This window comes from Aristolochia californica, unplaced genomic scaffold (genome assembly GCF_029961685.1).
Source record: "Aristolochia californica isolate CCGP_79_NKW_82.1479 unplaced genomic scaffold, dmAriCali1.0.hap1 SCAF_5, whole genome shotgun sequence".
NCBI lineage: Eukaryota > Viridiplantae > Streptophyta > Magnoliopsida > Piperales > Aristolochiaceae > Aristolochia > Aristolochia californica.
Window position 1 is genome coordinate 21,833 of NW_027182214.1, and position 21,460 is coordinate 43,292.

General features: G+C 40.7%; 1 protein-coding gene across 5 annotated transcripts; it reads right to left on the reverse strand.

Moving 5' to 3' along the window:
• Positions 1 to 1,220: 1,220 nt before the first annotated feature.
• Positions 1,221 to 20,741, reverse strand: LOC137965752 (vacuolar protein sorting-associated protein 32 homolog 2-like). Of its 5 annotated transcripts, none has more exons than XM_068812086.1 (8): positions 20,543 to 20,741; positions 20,357 to 20,450; positions 8,840 to 8,939; positions 2,959 to 3,044; positions 2,762 to 2,853; positions 2,231 to 2,345; positions 1,957 to 2,152; positions 1,221 to 1,880 (listed from the first exon to the last, which is right to left on the reverse strand). In XM_068812086.1, exons 2-7 carry the CDS (start codon positions 20,426 to 20,428, stop codon positions 1,961 to 1,963), a joined length of 657 nt encoding a protein of 218 aa, XP_068668187.1. In that variant the 5' UTR covers positions 20,429 to 20,450; positions 20,543 to 20,741; the 3' UTR covers positions 1,221 to 1,880; positions 1,957 to 1,960. The 5 variants fall into 5 exon arrangements, with proteins under 5 accessions (XP_068668187.1, XP_068668189.1, XP_068668186.1 ...); XM_068812088.1 differs by lacking the exon at positions 20,543 to 20,741 and adding an exon at positions 14,829 to 15,012 and having other exon boundaries at positions 20,357 to 20,443; XM_068812085.1 differs by lacking the exon at positions 20,543 to 20,741 and adding an exon at positions 18,473 to 18,645 and having other exon boundaries at positions 1,221 to 1,561; positions 20,357 to 20,443.
• Between the last annotated feature and the right edge of the window lie 719 nt (positions 20,742 to 21,460).

The window sequence follows — 21,460 nt, forward strand, 5'->3', positions numbered from 1 at the left end:
AGGGGGACTGTTGGCACGAGTTGTATTCCGAGGAATCAGAGAAGGAAATCCTCTGAGTTATCCTCGAGAAATCAGAGTAGAAAATCCTCCGACGTTGATCTTGTAAATTAAACTGAATAAATACTCATGTAAAGTGAAAGAAATAAATTGAATGAATATAAGAGTTGAGAAAAAGCTAACCCCTACCTCAGCGATACGGCCTCTAGAGCCGGTGGGTGTTGCTGCAGCTGTAGCTGCCCCTTCTGGCAAATATATGCCCAAATTCTGGTGTGAAAGAATGGAGGGCCAAGGTTCAGCTCCTCCTAATCAAGAGAAATGGGGTCTCCAAGATGATCGTATTCCTCAGTCTACTGATAGGTGGCGTAATGATGACTGGAGACCTTCGGCATTGGGTGGCGGTGGACCAAGATCTTCATTATCGTGGTCTTCATCCAGACTGACTTCCCGAGGTTCTGATTGTTGAAAATCTTTTGTCAGACTGCTCAAAAACTAATTTACTCGTGTTTGAAAAAAGGAAAAGGAGTATGTTTGGAACAGAGTAGTAAAAAAATTTGATTTTGAAAATCAACATTGTTTGAGCTAAATTTGACGAGATTTCAGCTTTGCAAGCTGAGATATATGAATGATGAGGACCAAGGAGAATCGATCGCTCAATTTGGAAGTTGTAGTTTGTCGGTGTATGATTGAAGAATTTGTATGTCACAGACTTTGGGATGCATGACTTTTTTTCTGTTTTTTTCACGTTGCCGGACTGGTATAAGATTTTTTCCATTTTCCCCGTCTCTTTTTATTTTTTCTCGGTAGATGAAGCAGCAAATATTACAGGTTTTGCACTGTATTTTCTGCAAGTGCATATGTGGCTGTTATCTGTGGTCGAGGAAAATGACCATTATCCCACTTTCAGGCTTTATCACTCTTGCCTGAATTGTTGCGCTTTTTTGAAGTTTGATCCATTTTGGTCCATTGTGAACAGTATCACTAACCTTGACCTCCATCATTATGTGTAAACTCTACAATGGATTAATTTTTTGGCCTTTCAACTTGGTTGTCTGTTTACTTGTTAAATCTGCAAAATTTGGTTCTTTTTATATATTAAAACCAACGTCTCCCACATAAACCATCCATGCGTTCTTCAGTGCTACTAGGCGCTCTTTGAAATGATAAAAACCTTCAAAGCCTGATATTGATGTATGTAACATTGGACTAGATGAGGCTTGAATTTCAGTAGTTCTGGCTATACGAGTCACTTGAAAATTAACAAAATCAATTAACCTGTCTGGATGGCAGATGGGTAGCTATTAAACTGTGAAAATAAAAATATGTAACATGCTGTTACTTATACTGAATTACAGATTTGCTGTAAGCTTCTAATACAAATTTGCTTCAATGAGCTCATTTGGCAAGTTTATGGAGGCGAGAGTTCCAAAGGCAGTTATAACTCCAGTCAAACGAACACTTTTTTGCTTTTGGAAGTGGGTGGAGCAATCCATACCTCATAGGAGTGGAGCCCACTAGCACCCTAGCAGTAAGGAAGAGAGAAGTCCAGTGAACCCCCACCCACCTAAACATCCAAGACACTCAGTCATCCTACAATAACGTTAGACATGATAACATGTCTTCTCTGCATAAATGTTATACAATATTTTCATGCGGAGGTATGCTGAATGAAAAAAAAAAAAGAAAAAAAGCACATTGAAGATCCAACGGTGGGTTTTCTTTATACACGTTACAATGAACTCTAACCACAGTATACCACTGAAAAACTTAATTTTATGTGGGATGGAGAGACCCTGCCCACGCAACAAACATCCATCACATAAGTATATGCAATCATTGCATACACATTTTTCCTACTCTTGACACCAAGGAACTTGCACAAACTGAAGAAGACAAGTCACACCATTAACTCAGAACAGGCAGGGCATTAGAAATGTGTAATGCAAAGACAAAGCTAACCTCGCTAGAGAGCCATTTCAGCTTGTAATGCTGCAAGCTCGTCTTCTTCTGGAGTGGTCTTCTGAAGAGCTGGGCGAGTTGACTGCTTGCCAGCAATGACATAAGGGACAGTAGCAGGTGCAGTTGTAGCGGGCTGGAGAAGCTGCTCCTCCAATTCAGCTCCCTCCAACTCTTCAAGCTCGGCTTCCAATTCATCCTGACAACAACAAATGGGTTTAAGAATCCAGAAATATTGTATCAAGGGAGTTGCAAACATTCATTGCAAGATGGATACTTCATCAAAATCAGCTGCTGCACCAATAGGAGCAGATAATGCCTCCTGAATCTGTTTCATGTTCTCAGTCTGCTCATTTATCTCATCCATCGTCTTATCCACATCATCAATATTTCTGCATAATAATTAACCATTAGAAAAATTGAACAAAATCTGTTCTTATCCACAGTAAATGTCCACACAAGCAGTCTTTATATTCATATATATCAAAGACTCTATAGAACCAGAATGAAACTAATAAAAAAACGAAGCTCAAGTTCATCATCAGTACACCAAGTGCTACCAAATGTAAGTACAAGTTCACTGCCAGTGGCCCAGCAACTGCGAGAGTAAATTTCTAAGATCCTGCCAGTTCTCTGCACTAGTTTGAAATGCCATGGTCATAAAACAATGCCATACGGTGAAATGCCAAGTAGACATGATAAAAAATCAAATAAAAAAACAGAAATGAGAGGCAAATCAATAATACTTTTAAGAAACATCCACATGGATGATATACAACACCAAGGTAAATAAAAAGAAGATACAGACGTGGCTTTCTGCATTGCTTTCATTGCAGCTGCTCCTGTCCTCAATGCATCCACAGTTTCAGTTGTAGCTTTTGCACCTTCAAGCATTATCATCTTAGGAGAAGCAATAAAAAATAATTAAAATGGAGGAAACCCTTATAGAAGAAGCCAGTAAAGGTAGTACAGGCTACTTTGATATAATTTTTTGGCCGGTTTTACCTGATCATGAATACGTAATTGGAAATTTCCAAGTTGCTCAACTTGCTGTTCATAGAGTCTTTTTCGCTTTAAACATTGTATTGCAGCTGGATGAAAGAATGTGAAGATTTGAAAAGAAATATCAGTTGATATTTAGGGCCAAGAATGATGTTTCACAGTTTCTAGAGTTGATAGCCCCTTAAAAATAGAAGAATTCAAAAACCCAAGAGAAATGCCTTTTTTTTTTGGAAATCAAGAGGAACACTTGTTGTCCAGGAACACTCATTGATGAATACCTACTTTCTGAAAGAATATTGCTCTCTCCATCTTTATAGAGTCCATCCTCACGGTTACTAATTGACATCATGAAAGATGAGCATGAATAAAAGTAAATGGTGCTTCCACATAGCTGACTTTTCAATTCCTTTCCTCTAATTAAAACAGAAGTCTGATTGACGGCATTTACTCAGAATCTATATGGCAGCATGTTGCAGGTAAATCTTAGAGTAAGAAGGCCATAGGAATGCAATTGTGAAGTGAATAACACTGGAAGATCCAACATATTCTTTTTGAAGATTTATAGAGCTTCCATCACAGTGCAACTAGCAGAATTCACTAAATATCATAGAGCAGAGTTCATAATGATACTATATCAAAGGAAAAATATTCGGATTCCACAATGGCAAAAACATTAATTATATTGCAAAAGGCAGAGGCATTCTTCACATCCCACAAAATTATTCAGTAGTTTGATTTCAATGAGGTTTTGATAAATAAAAAATTTCTTCCTGCAATCTCAAGCTAGTTCACATTAAAAAAGTAAATAAAAAAACAAAAAGTGTTATCAAAAGAGCTACCTCACAACGTACCCCATTCGATAGCAATTTAAAATATATGAATTGCTCCCAGCATCTTATCCCTGTTTGCTCATTGAACAGGGAGTCCAATCTATTGTCATCAGAAGAAGTGGATGTTTAAATACGCAATTTAGGAAAACTAAAGAGGATACTGTGCTCAAATTCAGGTCTTCAGTAGGAAATAATGATTCAAGATTCAACTATCCTCTCTGGAAACACATAAGCAAAGAAATGAACACATGTAAGACCCCATATGGCTAACTCAGAAAAGTATCACAATATCTATGCTTCTCCCTGAAGCCCCTCACACCACAGGTCACCCCATCAGTTCCCTCAAAACCCTTATAATTACCGAACACTACGTTACCCCAGCAGCCTTCTTCCCGGCTATCGACTCCCCTCCTCCCTTTCCACCTCTACACCCCCAGAATACCCAATACCATTCTGATTCCGAATCAAGCTCTGGACCCGAAATCAACCTCCGCCCACCCCCCCCCCCCCCCCCAAGTCACCCTCAAAACCTGTCTCCCCCTCTCATAGCCACCTACCAGCGGCAGAACAGGGGGCAACCCAGGCAGATTCTGCAGGGCGAACTCAACACCCAAACCAGTTACCCCAGAGACCCAGTTACTAGGCGTTATATCTTCCCAAAACCAGGTGAGAGATCTCAGTGCTTTGTGGAGGCTCTACAGTCTTAAAAACACAAATTTGACCCCGAAACCTGGGACCAGATGATGGAGCTAGCAAAATTGATGGGAGTTATTTACTCGTGACCTCTCCCGAGTGACAATCATCCCTCTGAAGTCCAAAAGAAAAGGAGGAATAACCAATGATTGTGGTCTCTTAGGACACTCGTGAAGTAGGCTCGGCCCGGTGTCGAGCATCAATCAGAAGCCTCCTCTCTTCAGTCAAAAGTAATATTAACATTTTACAAGAAACTAAAGTCACTTCTCTCTCCCCTACCATTGTGTGTGAAATCTGGCCCTCTAAGGATCCTAGGTGGCTAAATGTCAATGCCATTGCCCTAGCGGGTGGCATTCTCCTTATCTGGGACCCAAGAACTGTTGCAATCGTTGATAGTTTTTTGGGCAGCTTCTCCATCGGAGTCGAGATCCGTGACAAATGTATTGGCAGCACCTACAGCCTAGTGGGTGTATACGGGCCTACTAAATACCGCGAGAGGCAACTATTTGGGATGACCTCCTCAATGCCTATCAGCACTGGCCTCTCCCCCTCCTGCTCGTCAAAGATTTCAATGTCACTCGATTCTGCCAAGAAAAGTCTCCTCTTGCCCGCAGAATTTCAACTTCAATGCATCACTTTGCTAACTTCATTGGAAGTTGTGATTTGGAAGAAATTGCCCTCTCCGGCAAAGCCTTCACCTGGTCCAATGGTCGCCAACCACCCATCCTATCAAAACTAGACCGCTTCCTCGCCAATGAAGGTTGGCTATGCCTGTATGACAATACCACAAGTACAGTTCTTGGTCGCACTGTGTCTGACCACTGGCCGATCATGCTTGATACTCACTTTGGCGGACAGGGTTCCTCCCCTTTGTAGCTTGACAATGCATGGCTCAACGACAATACCTTTGAGTCGGCTCTCACAAATGGTTGGAAGAACCGTGTGGCTATTGGCCTGAGAGGATGGTCTCTCCCAATGAAATTGAAACTGCTCAAATAGCACTTAAAGTCTTGGTCCTTGGGGCGTCCGTATGTGCTCTCAGCTGAGAAGGCATGTCTCTTCAACCAAATGGCTTCCCTAGATGTTGCGGAGGAAACCAGGTGCCTTTCTTTTAATGAAATTGCTCAACACTATTCAATTCAAAATCAATTGCAAACTTTTGCTCAAAATGAACTTGTTCACTAGAAACAACGTTGTGTGTTTCAAGTGGCCCTCTAAAGGAGACGCAAACACGAAATTCTTTCACGCCATTGCCTCCGCTAGGCGTCGGGCCAACCGAATTACTTCGTTATGCATTTATGGCAAAGTAACTTCAGAAAGACCTCTAATTACAAATACTTTGGTGAGCTTCTTTGCAAGTCATTACACAGAAAACTGCCCATCCCACCCATACTTCTAGCGCACCAATCTCTCCTTGATCCCGGTTGCGGCTGCGGGATTAATTGAATTATCTTTCTCCATCCGAGAGATCGAAAAAGCTACCCTAAGTCTCCCCTTAGACCGAGCTCCCAGTCCTGATGGGTATAATGGAGAACTTTATAGAAGATGTTGGCCATCAATTAGTGTGGATGTCATTGACATGGTCCAAGATTTTTACCATCGGGGTATCACATTCAAGAGCATATGAGCCTCATTCATTGCTCTAGTCCCCAAAAGACCTGTGGAGCAACCTGCTGACTTCTAACCCATTAGCCTCACTACCAACACTTACAAAATTCTGGCATGTCTGCTAGCTAATCATCTCAAGGCAGTATTACCTCTTGTCACCCATCATGGTCAATGCGCTTTCATCAAGGGAAGGAACATCTGGGATTCTGCAATGGCCAACCACGAGTTCCTCCACTATTTCAAGTCCTTAAAGCTCACTCGTTTCGTCCTCAAACTAGGCTTTGAAAAAGCTTTCGACTGAGTTAATTGGTAGCTTCTTGACACTCTCTTGGGCAAATGGGATTCGAACAGAAACGGCTTTTTTGGATACGAAATAGCATCTCCTCCACCAGTTACTCTACGCTCCTAAATGGGATTGTTTGCGGCTATTTTAAAGGATCCCGAGGCATTAGGCAAGGAGAACCACTGTCTCCCCTACTCTTCAACATCGTGGCCGAATACCTTTCCTCTAAGGTTTACTCGGCCAAAGACTCTGGATGGTTACTCCCCATTGCTGATCACACTGCCTTCGACATCCCAATTCTCCAGTTTGTTGATGACACCATCTATGTCGGAATAGACACTATGGACCAAATCAGAAAACTGCACACTCTTCTTAGCCTTTTTGAGCTTGCATCGGGGCAACAAATAGACTGGAGAAAAACCACTTTCTTTGGGTACTACATTTATGATGTCGTCTTGAAGACATGACTGAGTTTCTAGGTCGCTCCTTGGACAACACACCATCCACCTATCTCAGCATCCCTTTATTTGATACTCTGCCAAATGCTGCCCTGTGGTCCCACTCATTGAGAAATTTGAGAAGAGACAGGCTACTTGATGTGGCAAACTCCTTTCCATTGCAGGCAAACTCACCTTGCCGAAATCCAACTTGGCCAGCCTTCCCAACTACCTCCTATCTTTTATGTGTTGCCCAACCTCGGTTTGCAAAAAGATCAACGCCCTTAGAAGACGCTTCCTCTGGCATGGATCAAAGGACACCTTCAAATATCACCTCGTAAATTGGAAGGAGATTTGCCTCCCTCGACTCCGAGGCGGGCTGGATATTCATCCCACAAAAGAGATGCACAACGCCTTCCTTTTAAAATGGATCAAGAATTTCAACACTAAGCACAACAACATATGGAGAAACATGGTGGGTTTTATGATGCAGTCGTCCAGCCATTGGTAGAGGGAGGGAGGGGCTCGCCGTCGACTATTCCCAATTTGGAAATCCATCTACAACATGCTCCCCATCTTCAAAACTGCGACATCCTTCTATGTCGGGAATGGGAGGACAATTCTAATCTGGAATGAGGAATGATGCAGCTCCTGGCCTCTAATGGATGATTTCATTTCCCTCTCTAGAATCCCGTCACGGCTAAACTACACTGTTGACGACGCATGGAACATCCAATCTTGGAGTCTCCACTTTCGTTGGGGCTTGAACGCCGAGGAAGTCGATGCCCTTTGCTCTCTCCTATCCACCCTCAGCAACAAAGTTTTACGAGATCATAGCCAAGACAAGCAGATTTGGAAACCTAATGCAAATGGCCTCTTCTCAATGGCCACTGCATATAACCACATTAGACGATGGGAATCAAACTCCCCAGAGCACAATGCCTCAGCTGCTTGGAAACACTCAGCTCCCAACAAAATAATTTTTTTCTTATGGACAGCCATCCGAGAGCAAATCCTTACAACTGACAACCTTCACAGGCCTGGTTACACCACATCAGACAGGATCAGCCCCCTCTATGACAACCTTCACTATAGCTACTCTTGGAGAGTGTGGATGGCCATGTTCCAGAAAATTGGCATCCAACTTTGTCTCCACAGTGATCTCATCAGTAACATCTGTATGGTATTGGGGACCACTATCCTCAAAATTGGCAAATTGCTCCTCTCAACTTGTCTGGCCTATGGCCCATGGTGTTTATGGCTGGAATGCAACAACCGGCGCTTCAACCTCAAATTCAACAGTATTGACAGCACCATCAACTCCACCGTGGGCCTCATCTCTAGTTGGCTCCACACCAAAAGAGAATTTGTCCCCCCAGGTGGGTATGCCCTTTTGATTGAATTGGCACCTCTTAGCACATACGTTGGGTCCCCAAAATTCTCCAACCATGGTGGAGTGGACCCCTCCCCCCATTGGCAGCATCAAAATGAACTTTGACTGCAATGCTTTGGGGTGCCTAGGACTTGCGGGATTCGATAGAGTCATCAGAAATTGCCGGGGCGAAACCATTCTCTCCTATGCTGGTTCGATTGGTGTTGCTGATTTAACCAATGCCGAGGTGTCTACCCTCCTTAATGGTGTTAAGGCTTTCAAGGACCGTCTCTCTTCTTATCGAAGGTGATTCAAGTGTTGTTATCAACTGGTGTTTTGGATTTGCTTCCAACCCCCCCCTCCCCCCCCCCCCCCAAAAAAAATAAAAAATTGGCCCATTCTATCCTCCAATTCAGACATTGTATCTAGTATTTCCTATTCGTGGCATCATGTACATAGATCGGCCAATTCTTCGGCAAATAGATTAGCTAAACTCGGGACCTCCCTCCAATCTCATTGTTTGGGATGGTCCCCCGAATTTGTAGTATAGCTTTGTTTTATCTTTCTCTCTTTTAATAAAATTCAGCAATATTTCAAAAAAAAAAAAAAAAACTACGAAAAGTGTCTGATTTTCAAAAATAACTAAGAAAGATGCCCATACCTCTCTTATTTTTAGCTCTAGTATATTCCTTGGCCTTCTCAACTTCTGCAGCTACTTTCTTTAAAAGAACTTTCTCCTTCTTTTCTAGCATTTCAAGTGTCTGCATAAATTTCATAGAAAATGATTCAAAACAGAGTCATATATAAGGATCATCAGTATAAATTTAACCAAGCTCAACTGATTTAAAGAAAAGATCCTTTCTAGAACAAAACATCTCCCTAGAAAACATATTATCGAGGTGATATATGGATTGAAACATTAAATTGTGGATGAGATATGTAGGCCCACTCTTCTCTAGCATTTTGTGGGTGAAATGAGTAAAGTGATGAGGCTTAACAAGGCGAGCATGTGCTTGGACGAGGGAAGCGGGGAACAAAGACGCAAATTCAAGCAAGAAGATAAATATGCAAGGGATCAAAAGAGATGGAACAAAAATGATCAACCAAATGAGCGATAAAGGTAGAAGACACCATCTCTGTCATACAAAAACAGGTGATCAGGAAACTATGCAAAAAAGACATGTCGATGATCTCACTGACACTTTATTTAGATGTGGGAAATCATCCTTTTGCATCTGCAAACTCATTGGTTGTAATGGCCAAACAATCAAGCTGATTGTTCAAAATGGTGATAAATCCTTTATCTCCATCCCCTTCAATGCCTGCTATGCTTTCATTAGACAGCTCAAGATAATCACCACCAACAGCCATATGAGAAGCCAAACAAAGGAGCTCTAGACGGGGAAACTCATTTTCTACTTCACTGTATTCCATTACTATGGAGCCAGATAATGCAAGATTACACGATGCTGTGGAAAGACAATCATGGGGGGCATCTATATCCTAGAAAACACTAACACACGCTTTGAATGGCATACTCTACTGTAGAGACTTCTCAGCCTCAAGTCACCCACCATCGAGAAAAAGAACAAGACCATGATACCACTTCACAATTTCCTCATTTACCACAAATAATGCTCCTAGAGCACTCCCCCTACCAAAAAATGACAATTCCACAAACCTTGTTGAAAACCCACTCACAATCACCCTTCCTATTCAACTCTTGAATGAAGGGAGAGAAAAGCTATCCCTATCCATTATCACCACCATAGATGATGCTCTGGGAGAGGAATCAAAAACCTCTGTTTGGTTCTCAAACGCTCCTCAACCGAATTATACCCCGCACCACTCCTACCTGGGAAATCGCAATTAGCTTTTTTACTTTCAGACGTTGGCAAAGAAGACTAAAGCTCTCAAGCTACCTCCGAACCTGGAGCTCAACCTCAGCTATATCCGATCAACCTTTTGGGCAATGGATTTACATCTGAGGACTCCCATCGGTACTATGGCAATGGATCAAACTTTTGCCCATATTGTCAACATCTCTGGCAAGCTGGAAACCTTGGATGAAATCACTCATATGAGACTTCGGCTCAACTTTCCTTGACTATTCATCATACCCTAAACCCTAAACACTGGAAGGACAATACTTTCGTCAAAATATCTATTGGAGATTGCTTTTTTCTGGATTTCAGTTTCGACAAAGTGTGTCTCTTGGTTTCTCAACCTACTATGAAGCTCAACGTGGGGCGAGTCCACTTAGAGAGATCTTATTCAGCTAGGATCAGCCGAGTTGACTCTAAATTGCTCCACAACCCTAGTCCAAGCGATAATATTGAGGTTAGTGACTCCTCTGAAGCCCTCTCGACAACACATTCAAATTTAAAATTTTCAAACACTTCAACTACCTCCCATTGTCATCCTGTCATTTCTGTCACAATGCAGGCAAACCTAACGACCATGACTGCCTTTCCAACCGCCACATGAAGACACGTGAATCCCATTTAGACACAAGAACCCATATTAACCCCGTTGACCATAACCCACATGCCAATGCAGATAATGAGCACTTCTCCCTCTAGCCATTGAACCTTCCAGAAAAAGAAATTTGATCTAAAACCAAAAAAACCAATCTTTCCCCCATCGGACCACAACCCAACATGGACTCACAAGACCCCACCCATCTCTCCAATCCTCTTAGCCTCAACCAAAATTCAGATGAAGCCTCTCTTAATGCCTGGCAATCACACTTTCTATCTTCGAATAAAACAACTCACCCATCACCTTAAACAATTCAGAACCTCGAACAGCACATTCACCAACATTCTCTGATGCAGCTTGCCCTCCCATTTTTGGAATGTCCAACCCCCCACCCTCACCTCCCCTACCCCATCACCAAGAAGACCAAGCATCAAACACCCCCACAATTAACCAAGAACTAAACTGAAACTAGAACACCCAAAAAACTCCTCCCCTCCGCTTTTAGCCACCTATCAGAGAAAAGGAAAATTCAGACCCAAGGGACTCTTACAAGGTGAATCAAGCAATCCAACCCATTATCCTTCTAACCCAGAAACGGGTCTCCTCCTTGTACCCCCCTGGATATCGCTCTCAAAATCTTTTCTCTATGCTCCAATCTGACAGACACAAGTACGATGAAGAAACTTGGAAATAAATGATGGAGTTAGCAAAAATCATGGGAGTGGTTTCCAAAAGCAAACTACCGGGAATAAATGAATATCCAAAAGTCCTGAAACCAAAGAAATAATGATAGTTCTATCGTGGAATGTTCATTAGATTAGCTCTCAAATAAACAGAGCCACATTTCCATGTATGTTGGAATCTAATAAAGCTTCTATTGTTATTCTTCAAGAGACCAAATCTCAGCACATAGACGACCAAACCACCCATGATCTCTAGAGCTGCTCAAGCCTCCCTGGAAAGCTGTAAATGCCATTGGGGGGGAGGGGGGTGCGATTCTCATCCTCTAGAATACAAACTTGGTTGATAGACTTCTTCAATTGACTTAAAAAATCGAGATAGAAGCACTACTCGCCCTTGGTGCATTGCGAGGGTCTATGGTCCCACTCGATATCGGGACTGCAACTACTTCTGAGAAGAACTAACCAATCTCTCTCACCTTTGGCAATCTACACGACCTATGGTGGGTGACTTCAACGAAATCCGATTTTGTAACGAGTACAGTCCCCTTTATAATTGCTTCACCCCAAGGATGTGTGGCTTAGCTGACTTTATCAACAATTGTGAACTAGAGGAAAATAGCCTATCTAGGAAGACTTACACCTGGTCCAACGGACAGCAGCGACCCATCCTCTCCAAACTTGATCTTTCTTTGCAAATGGTAAATGACAACATCTCTACCAATAAGCCAGGGAGAGTCCTCAATTGAGTCAGTTCTAACCATTGGCCTATCCTCCTTGATACTAAGATCGGGTAATGAGGACCTAAATCACTCAAAACTCATGGTTACTGAAAGGGACTTTGACTCCATATTATCTTGCTGGTGGATTGGCTTTTGCACCACCGAACAGATGGGATGGCGACTCTCTCAGAGGCTTAAGCTCCTGAAAGTTCATACACCATGGGGCATCTAAAAGGAGAGGAACAATAGAAGATTCAGCTGCAAATTCAGAAGTGCTAATAAAGTTGCCAGCTGCATCGTTGGCCATGTTTCTTCGTGGCTCCATATGCGATCAGAGTTTGCCAGCATAAGAGGCTCTCCCCTTCAGCTCAACTCAAGTATTTTGGCCTGCATGTCTGCCTCCCCTTGCCCTCCCTATTTGAAAGCTTGGATACCTCCTACTGCTGGAACACTTAAACTCAATTTCAATGGAAGTGCGAGAGGCAATCCGGGTACCACTAGCTTTGGGGGAGTCATTCGTGACTTTTGGTACTACATTCATCACCTATTCTAGCCCAATGGGGATATCCAACTCCACCTTAGCTGAACTGTTTGCCCTTCTCCAAGGGCTCATTGTCTACCACAATCATCTCAACAGCCCTCTTACCATTTTTTTTTTAAATGATGCTGATTTTTATTAAGACAAAAGCTCAAGAGAGCATATTATAAAGGAGGGAAAGCTTCCCAAACAATGAGAGATTGCTGAGAAGTTCCGAATTTTGCCAATTTATCAGCCAAAGAGTTGGCTGATCTAGGAATGAGATTCTCAACGGCCCTCTTATCATTGAAGCTGACTTCAAAGTCATAATTGGTTGGTGCTCCAGCCTTGTCGAACCCCTCTGGTGACATTGACCTGTCTTCCATGAAATTGTTGACATTCTCCTTTTTTAATTGTGACTGGTTTCATATCCCAAGATAAGTAAATGATGTTGCTGACTCACTTGCCAAGCACGGTGCTCCTACAATCTCTTGTTTTTAGGGGAGAGATCTTTTAGCTTGCCTTTTGAAATCTCTTGTTTGCTGGAATAAAACCTCACTTCATTCAAAAAAAACATTGTAGATGAGATATCTCCTTTAAGTTTTATTTCTTAAATGTTTAAAGAGGTTCTACAGTAATTCTTGTATCATCCAATAACCACCACATAAGCGGGATATGAGTATCAGATTAGCACATCGACTGCTCGGTATAAGAAAGAAGAGATGAGATCACTCAGGAAGAAATCTCTTCTCCAGCTTGGTTTTAAAAAAAAAAAGACAGAGAGGTTATGCAAATATTAAAACTATGAAGTAATTAGGTTAGCCTGGCTACTGCATCCTCCGAGAATCTTTCAGATTGCTCCAACACGTTACTTTTCAGTAATTGGGATCCATAAGTACCATAAAGTGGTCTAGAAAGGAGAGAAGAAATGGATAATCTTTGAAGCCAGACCTTTTTTCTGGATTTCCTAGCAACAATTACCCCCAGGTTTTTTTTTTTTTTTTGGAAAACTGTGAGAATATTAGTAAACAAATAAAAACCACCAAATAAGGCAAGCTATGATACAATTACAAAGAAACAAAAATACTTCATTCAATTACTTGGACTTCATTCAAAAAAATTACTTGAGAGTTCTTTTTTTTTTTTGAAATGATAAGTTGGACTTCTATATCATGGACAAGCATACACACTATCGCTCTCTCTCACACACACACACAGTGAGAGAGAGAGAGAGAGAGAGAGAGATTGAACAATTTAGTAAAATCAATAATCCTCATCTTCCCCCCTCAGTCTCAAAGAGAAATTGGCGACCTACCATTCAATCAGCCCTGCAATGCATTGACCAACCGATTGCTTGGACTCCTCTAGAAGATTGGTTGAAACTTAACTTAGATGATAGCTCTAGGGGGGATCCAGGAACTGTGGGTGGCAAGGAAGTGGGCAAGGACCCGACAGGGATGTGTCCACTGTGGCAGAGCTCGGGCCTCTCCTACAAGGGCTTAGATATTTTGAGAGATTTTTGTCCCCCTTGGTTGTTAAGGGTGACTCTGTGTTGGTCATTTCATGGGCATTGGAGAGTAAGCCTCCTCGGATCTTTTCCTGGAGTATTTTGATGAATTTGAAAACATCAGTAGATCCAGGTACATTCACTGGAAGCATATTCTTAAGGGTGAGAATGGGTGGCAAACAATTTGGCAAGGGAGGGGGTCAAACTACCAAGAGCTCACTTTCAGCACTTCCGTACCTCAATGAGTTTTCTCATTATCTGACATTTGCTCCTTTTGTTTCTTTTGGTGCATTAGCTTGTTTGGTTTTTTGCTTTTACAATCTCCCCTTCATGTATCATTTTTGCCATTCTGTTTGGACTCTCTTAATGAATACTCTCTTCTCATTGTTCTCTAAAAAAAAAAAAAAAAAAAAAATAGTCAAAGCCAACAGAAAATGAGAAGAAATCATAGTATGCAGCTGATATGTATCAGTTATCCAATAGCTGATAGCTTGTAATCAATAAACTGCAAATAAGATGGTTAACATAAGACAGTTGAAAAAATTAGAAACTTCCCTTCATGAACATACTTATTAAACACACCAAAAATTGTGGCCATGACTACATAAACCAAACAAAGACATAATCCTTGTTACAGGATTAGATGGCTTGACCCATTGCTGCACTACCTTATTTAAAAATGTCAATTATATGGTCTCCTAAAGGCTTCAGTTACTATTCAACTTAGAAGAAACAATCATCACCTATATCAGTGCCCTATCCAAATTAAGAGAGGATCTGGTTACAGGAATCTTCTGACTCATTTAAGTCACCTTCTTCTACTCTTTCGTCAACAATTCCACCAATTTGATTTTGAGGCCATCATGCAATACTCAGATAAGATAAGATGTGTGAGCTCCAATAGGGACTCTAGCCCATCAACAATTGCTGAAAGAAGAATCAGGCACAAGATAAAGGAGCAAAAGTCCGCTAAATCGAATCTTAAGATATGGAATTAATCAACTAATTTGCCTCTTTATGGATAGGATCCCAAAATAATATTTTACCACACTGATCATTATCCCCATGGCAAATCAATTCTTCTTATGTGAAGGACAACCCGTACTGCTATTGTCACAATTGGCATATCTGGCCAGGGCCAACCCGAACAATTTAACTTGTCCTATGAAGGACAAACTTCAATAAATTGAAAATTGAAAATTTAGACACTATAGCATTCAAAATAAATAAATAACCTACAAAGTCACCTTCTCTTTTCCATCGTTTGAAGTGAAAATCCACCACATTAAGCATCAGAGTAATTCAAATAATTATAGATGAAATTCAAAAGATGGGAGAGAAGAATAATATTAAAGATCAAATCAACAGCCAAAATATGTTCAGAAAGAGAAACAGGAAAAAAGAAAAAGACAAAGAAAGATCGCATGAACTGAAAGTGTAAAACCGAATAACACAAAGAAGGATTTCAAAGAATGTTTTTCCGATGTTTATTCTTCTCCTCATGGAGGCTTTTTATAATACATTTACAACCTAATTTAGATCCAATTTAGATCTTAGAATCAGGAACAAAACAAGAAAACAAATTGTTTCCTATAATTATAGTAACAACTTACACAATTTACAACTCATTCCAACACTCCCCCTCAAGTTGGTACATAGATGTCGATCATGCCCAACTTGTCAATTATACCATGAAATACTTTCCCTGATACTCCCTTCGTGAGCATATCAGCCAACTGACTCCCGGATGGAATAAGAAGAAATTGTATAATCTTTACATCGAGGTTTTCCTTGATGAAATGACGATCAACTTCAACATGTTAAGTGCGATCATGTTGAACAGGAGTCATGCCTCGAAATTCAGCTTCAGCACTTGATCTTGATACTACCTTTGTTTATTGTTTTTCCACGTGACAAGATTACCTTCCACAAAAGTAAAGTAACCAGACGTGGATCTTCTGGTTGTCTGATTTCCTGCCCAATCAGAATCTGTGTATCCTTCATTGTTAGAGACACTTTTTTTTGCGAATAACAAACCTTTTCCTAGAGCACTCTTTTAAGTATCTCAAGATCCGATAAACCGCTTCCATATATTCTTCACTTGGTGCATGCATGAACTGACTCACAATGCTCACTGCATATGATACATCTGGTCTTGTGTGTGATAGGTAGATTAATCTTCCAACTAATCGATAATAATGCCCTTTGTCTGTTGGGATTTGATCTGGGAGAATTCTGAACTTATGATTAATTTCTATGGGCGTCTCTACTGGTTTACAATCAAGCATTCCGATTTCGGTTAGAAGATCCAACACATATTTTCGCTGAGAAAAGAAGACTCCATGTTTCGATCTTGCCACCTCAATTCCCAAAATATATTTAAGTTATTTGAGATCCTTCATTTCGAATTTAGTGGCTAAATACTCCTGTAAAGCTTGTATTTCACATGGGTCATCTCCTGTCAAGACCATATCATCAACATACACAATTAAAGCCGTTACTTTTCCTTCTTTGTGTTTTATAAAAAAAGTATGATCTGAGTTACTTTGCTTATAGCCAAACTCCTTCATTGTAGCCGAGAATCTCCCAAACTATGCTCTAGGTGACTGTTTCAGCCCGTACAATGACTTCTTCAATTTACAGACTTCGCCTTGACATAAAGAACCACTTTTAACTCCGGGTGGTAGCTCCATGTAGACTTCTACTTCTAAGTCTTCATTGAAAAAGGCATTTTTAACATCAAATTGTTGCAAAGGCCAGTCTCAATTTGCTGCTATAAATATAAGAATGCGAATTGTATTGATCTTAGCTTCTGGTGCAAACGTATCCTGATAGTCTACCCATACCTTTGCATATATCCCTTTGCAACTAGCCGAGCTTTATATCTTTCAATACTTCCATCCGGTTTGAGTTTCACAGTGAACACCCATCGACATCCAATTGTCTTCACTCCTTTAGGCTGTGAAATAAGTTCCCACATGGCATTCTTTTGTAGAGTCTCCATCATTTCGTTCATCGCTTTTTTCCATTTTGGATCAGTTAATGCATCCTGCACATTACTAGGAATAGAAGCCCTGGATAATTGATCAACAGTAAATGCATACGATTTAGTCAACCTATGGGATGACACATAGTTGTTGATTGAGTATTTGGTCTTGGCTTCAGGATCAGGTTCATACTGTTTATTTGGAACTCCTCTATTCAATCTTTGTGGATATCTAGGCGTTATATTATTTGTAGGAACACATGTTTCAATAGATTCATCAAACACAGGATTCGTATTTACCTTAGGAGAAACATTCTGGGTTGATTTTTCAGTTGATGGTGCAAACGGAGGCAACTCTGAGGATTCTTCAGGAGCAATTAATAATTCACTCTCGGCTTCATGGTTGGGAGCACAGTCTTGTTGTTCATCATGACGACCTGGTTGTTAAAAAATTCATTCACCGTTTCTAACTCAGCACCACCACTATTCTCTTGTTGATTAAACAATTCATTCACTGCTTCTAACTCAATAAACTCAGCCCTTCCGCTATTCTCTTCAATTGAGCTCTCCCCCTGAAGAGAATTCCAAGAGACTCTCCCTGAGTAATAAGGTTTTAATTCATGGAAAGAGGCATCTAGAGTTACATGGAGTTTTCGGGTGTGTGGATCATAGCACCGATATCCTTTTTGAAAATAAGAATAGCCAACAAAAACACATCGTTTGGCACATGGTTCAAGTTTATTTCGCAAGACTTTTGGGATATAAACATATACTGTACACCAAAAAACGCGGGGTTCAAGATTCGGAAGATGGGGAATGGAAATTAGGGAGTGCAATTTTTGTTGAGGAGTTTGAAAGTCTATAACTCGAGAATGTGTTCGATTGATTAGGTAGGCAGCAGATTTGACAGCTTCGTCCCAATAAAACCGAGGCATGTTCATGCCAAAGAGAGAGGCACGCACTACTTCCAAAAGTTGTTTATTCTTCCTCTCTACCAATTCATTTTGTTGGGGAGTATAGGTGCATGAGGTCTGATGATGAATTCCATGATTGTTGAGAAAATTACCAAGAGAAGCATCGGCAAATTCAGTATCATTATCAAATTGCAAAACACGAATCTGCTTCTGGTACTGAGTGTATACCATTTGGTGAAATTTCTGAAAAACTAAACACATGTTACTCTTTTTTATAGCAAGGATTCCCAAGTCATTCTAGTTCATTCATCAATATATGTCACAAAATACCGAGCTCGAGAAATAGAGGGAACCTTTGCAGGACCCCAAATATCATAATGAATAACCTCAAAAAGTTCAGAACTCTTATTCAAACTCGGTAAATAAGAGATACGGTGGCTCTTAGCCAGTTCACAAGTGTTACAATGAAAATCCAAATTATTCAAACCTGAAAAAAGTTGTGGTCACAATTTCTTAAGATAACCAAAGGAAAGATGACCAAGTCTTCGGTGCCATAACCATATAGTTGTTTGAGCACTGTCTTCACTACTAGCTTGATTTGCCTGATTGATTTTAGATCCCCCATTCTCTGTCAACTCCAAATAGTAAAGTTTACCCTGTCTAACACCATAATCAAGAATCTTCCGGGTTAGAATGTCCTGAAAGACACAAAAGGAGGGCCAGAAAGTTACAGTACAAACAAGAGTTGAAGTAATTTGGCTAACAGACAACAGATTGTATTCAAGAGATGGAACAACAAAGACAGTATCTAATGTAAGATTATTCGACAAGATAATTGATCCTTCCCCAGTAATAGGATAGGTACTGCCATTGGCGGTGGAAATAACAGATTGAGGAGAAGGTAGAACAGATTTTAACTGATTGGAATCCCTCGTCATGTGATCGGATGCACTTGTATCAATAATCCAAGTTCTATTCTTAGAATATGCAGAGAATACTGATGTTTTACCGATAATACCTGGATGGGCAACATTAGCCGTAGGCAACAGCTTTTCCCCAACAATCTTTTTTTGAGGTTTTTTTTAGAAGTCCCACCACTCTGGATAACCGATAATCTCGTAACAACGCTGTTGCGAATGGCCTTTTTCCCCGCAGTGAGTGCATACCCGATTGTTAGCTTTTCCAGAGATTGGACGATAGCTCCCCATTGTCTGTCTCTGGGCTGATTTGGATTTTGGGTCCAGTTCGGGAAGTATTCCGGTTCGGTTCGGTAGTCAGGATCGGTTCGGTTCGCCAATTAGGTTTGGACCGGTTCGGTTCGGTTTGGTTCTGGCTTGGCCCAGTTCTGATCCGATTTTGGACCGGTTTGGGTCCAGTTCGGTTATGCTCCAGTTCGGGTCCGATTCGAATCCGCTTGGTTGACCCGTTATCCGTTGGGTTGACCCGCAGATAAATAAAGGAACAGTAGTTCCTAAGTTTAAAAAAAAAAATTCACCTTTCTCCTTCGGCGACGGCAACGAAGCGTCGGCTTCCTTCAGCGACGGCGGTGGTCAGCAATGATAACGGGGCCGGTGGTGCAGTCGTCGGCGACGCTATTTCATCTACGAGACCATCATTGCAAAAAAAAAAACAGAGTTCTGCAAGCGTCGGCTTCCTTCGGTTGGTGGTGCGGTGGCTCGGCTATTCACAACGACGTTCGAAATGCCACCGGACTTCTCTGACAATGGCTCTGGTCACGACGACGACAGTGCGGTTGTCGGCGACATTTGGAAGCTCTCTGACGGTGGCTCTGGTCACGGCAACGACAGAGCGTCTTCGGCGACGACAGTGCGGTTGTCGACAACATTCAGAAATTGGTTTAAACCAGCTCTTTGTGCGCTTTGGCTACGGGACAGAGCTTCTGCTCTGTTCTTCGGCTAGATGCTCTTCATGCGCTTCGGCTACGGGACAGAGCTTCCTCTCTGTTCTTCGGCTAGAAGCTCTTCGTGCACTTCGGCTAGAAGCTCTTCGTGCACTTCGGCTACGGGATAGAGCTTCCGCTCTATTCTTCAGCTATAGGAAGCTCTTCGACGATCGTTTCTTCATTCACGGCGACGGCAGAAATTTACTCTCGCTCGCTTTGATACCATGTAAAACCGAATAATACAAATAAGGATTTCAAAAAATGTTTTTCCGATGTTTATTCTTCTCCTCATGGAGGCTTTTTATAATACATTTACAACCTAATTTAGATCAAATTTAGATCTTAGAATCAGGAACAAAACAAGGAAACAAATTGTTTCCTATAATTACGGTAACAACTTACACAATTTACAGCTCATTCCAACATAAAGCAAAACTAAAGTTCCGAAAAAAAAAAGGTAAAGAATACCTCATTTAACTTATCGAGAGTCGCCAAGGCATTGGTTTCTTGTTTAGGTTTCCCGAAAACCCTCTGTAACATGATGCCCTCTGTCGAAATCACTCTGCAATTTAAGAGCAAGCTCAGATCAGCATCCTAGCGTAGATCCGCGAATTCGATCAAGATCATTCACATGTGTAAAACAAAATTCCGTACGAGAAACGAATATCAGCGATAAAAGAATCTCATCTCAAGACTGGAAACGAATTAAGGATTTGAGGACGAGGAGTATGAAGCCGAGGAACAAAACAAGGAGTACCGAGGGAATTGATGGGGAGGAGAGATCGAATAATTTCCTATCGAGAGAGAGAATGAGGAGAAGGAGGAGTCTACGAGTTAAGAAAAATGTGACGAGAAAGGGGACAAGATAGAGTGATCAATTTGATGATGCTGATATTTAGAACATCTCATTCTCACGGCACAGGCATCAGTGGGGACAGAACGCGTATAGCCTTTAACCAGTAACAAGAAACCCCACCTGAAAAAAAAAAAAATTTACTTGGTCCTCTTCGACGGATGGACAGACTAAATTACATTACGTTAGTCCACAAAGAATTTAAAACGAATTAAATTGAACTTAAATAAATTTATTCAACTTTAAATCGTTAGTATAGATGAGTTCAAGTGTACAAAAAAACAGATTTTCGTGTTAGTGCCCCAAATGAAAAGTATGATATAAAGAACAGAACTAGTAACCTTTTTATAATATACTTAAAGAGAATATATACCTAAACTGATAATTAACTAAAATAAACATGGTTGATTTACTGTGTAGTATTATAATATATTAATATCTTAGTTAATAAAAAAATTATATTATATTACTTAGTGATATAGTTTATTATAAATTAAAACAATAATTACATGTGACTAGAATAAATTATTTAAAATAAATAAAAAAGTTAAAAATAACATAAGTGAATATAATAAATAAATAAATTATTTTGTAATAACATAAGATAGAGTTTAACATTTAAAACTCACTATTTTAATACAAAATAAATAAATACATAATAAATAAATAAATATATTAATTTATCGATAACATAATATATATTTTACATATTATTAATT

What these genes read in the sequence shown, in the direction of transcription:
- LOC137965752 (XM_068812085.1), bottom strand. Translation starts at nt 18,610, where the DNA reads ATGGGGGATCTAAAATCAATCAGGCAAATCAAGCTAGTAGTGAAGACA. An exon ending in AATTACGTATTCATGATCAG is followed by an intron (nt 2,854 to 2,958) that starts GTAAAACCGGCC and finishes GCTTCTCCTAAG; the next exon opens with ATGATAATGCTTGAAGGTGC. An exon ending in AAAGCAATGCAGAAAGCCAC is followed by an intron (nt 2,346 to 2,761) that starts GTCTGTATCTTC and finishes ATTATTATGCAG; the next exon opens with AAATATTGATGATGTGGATA.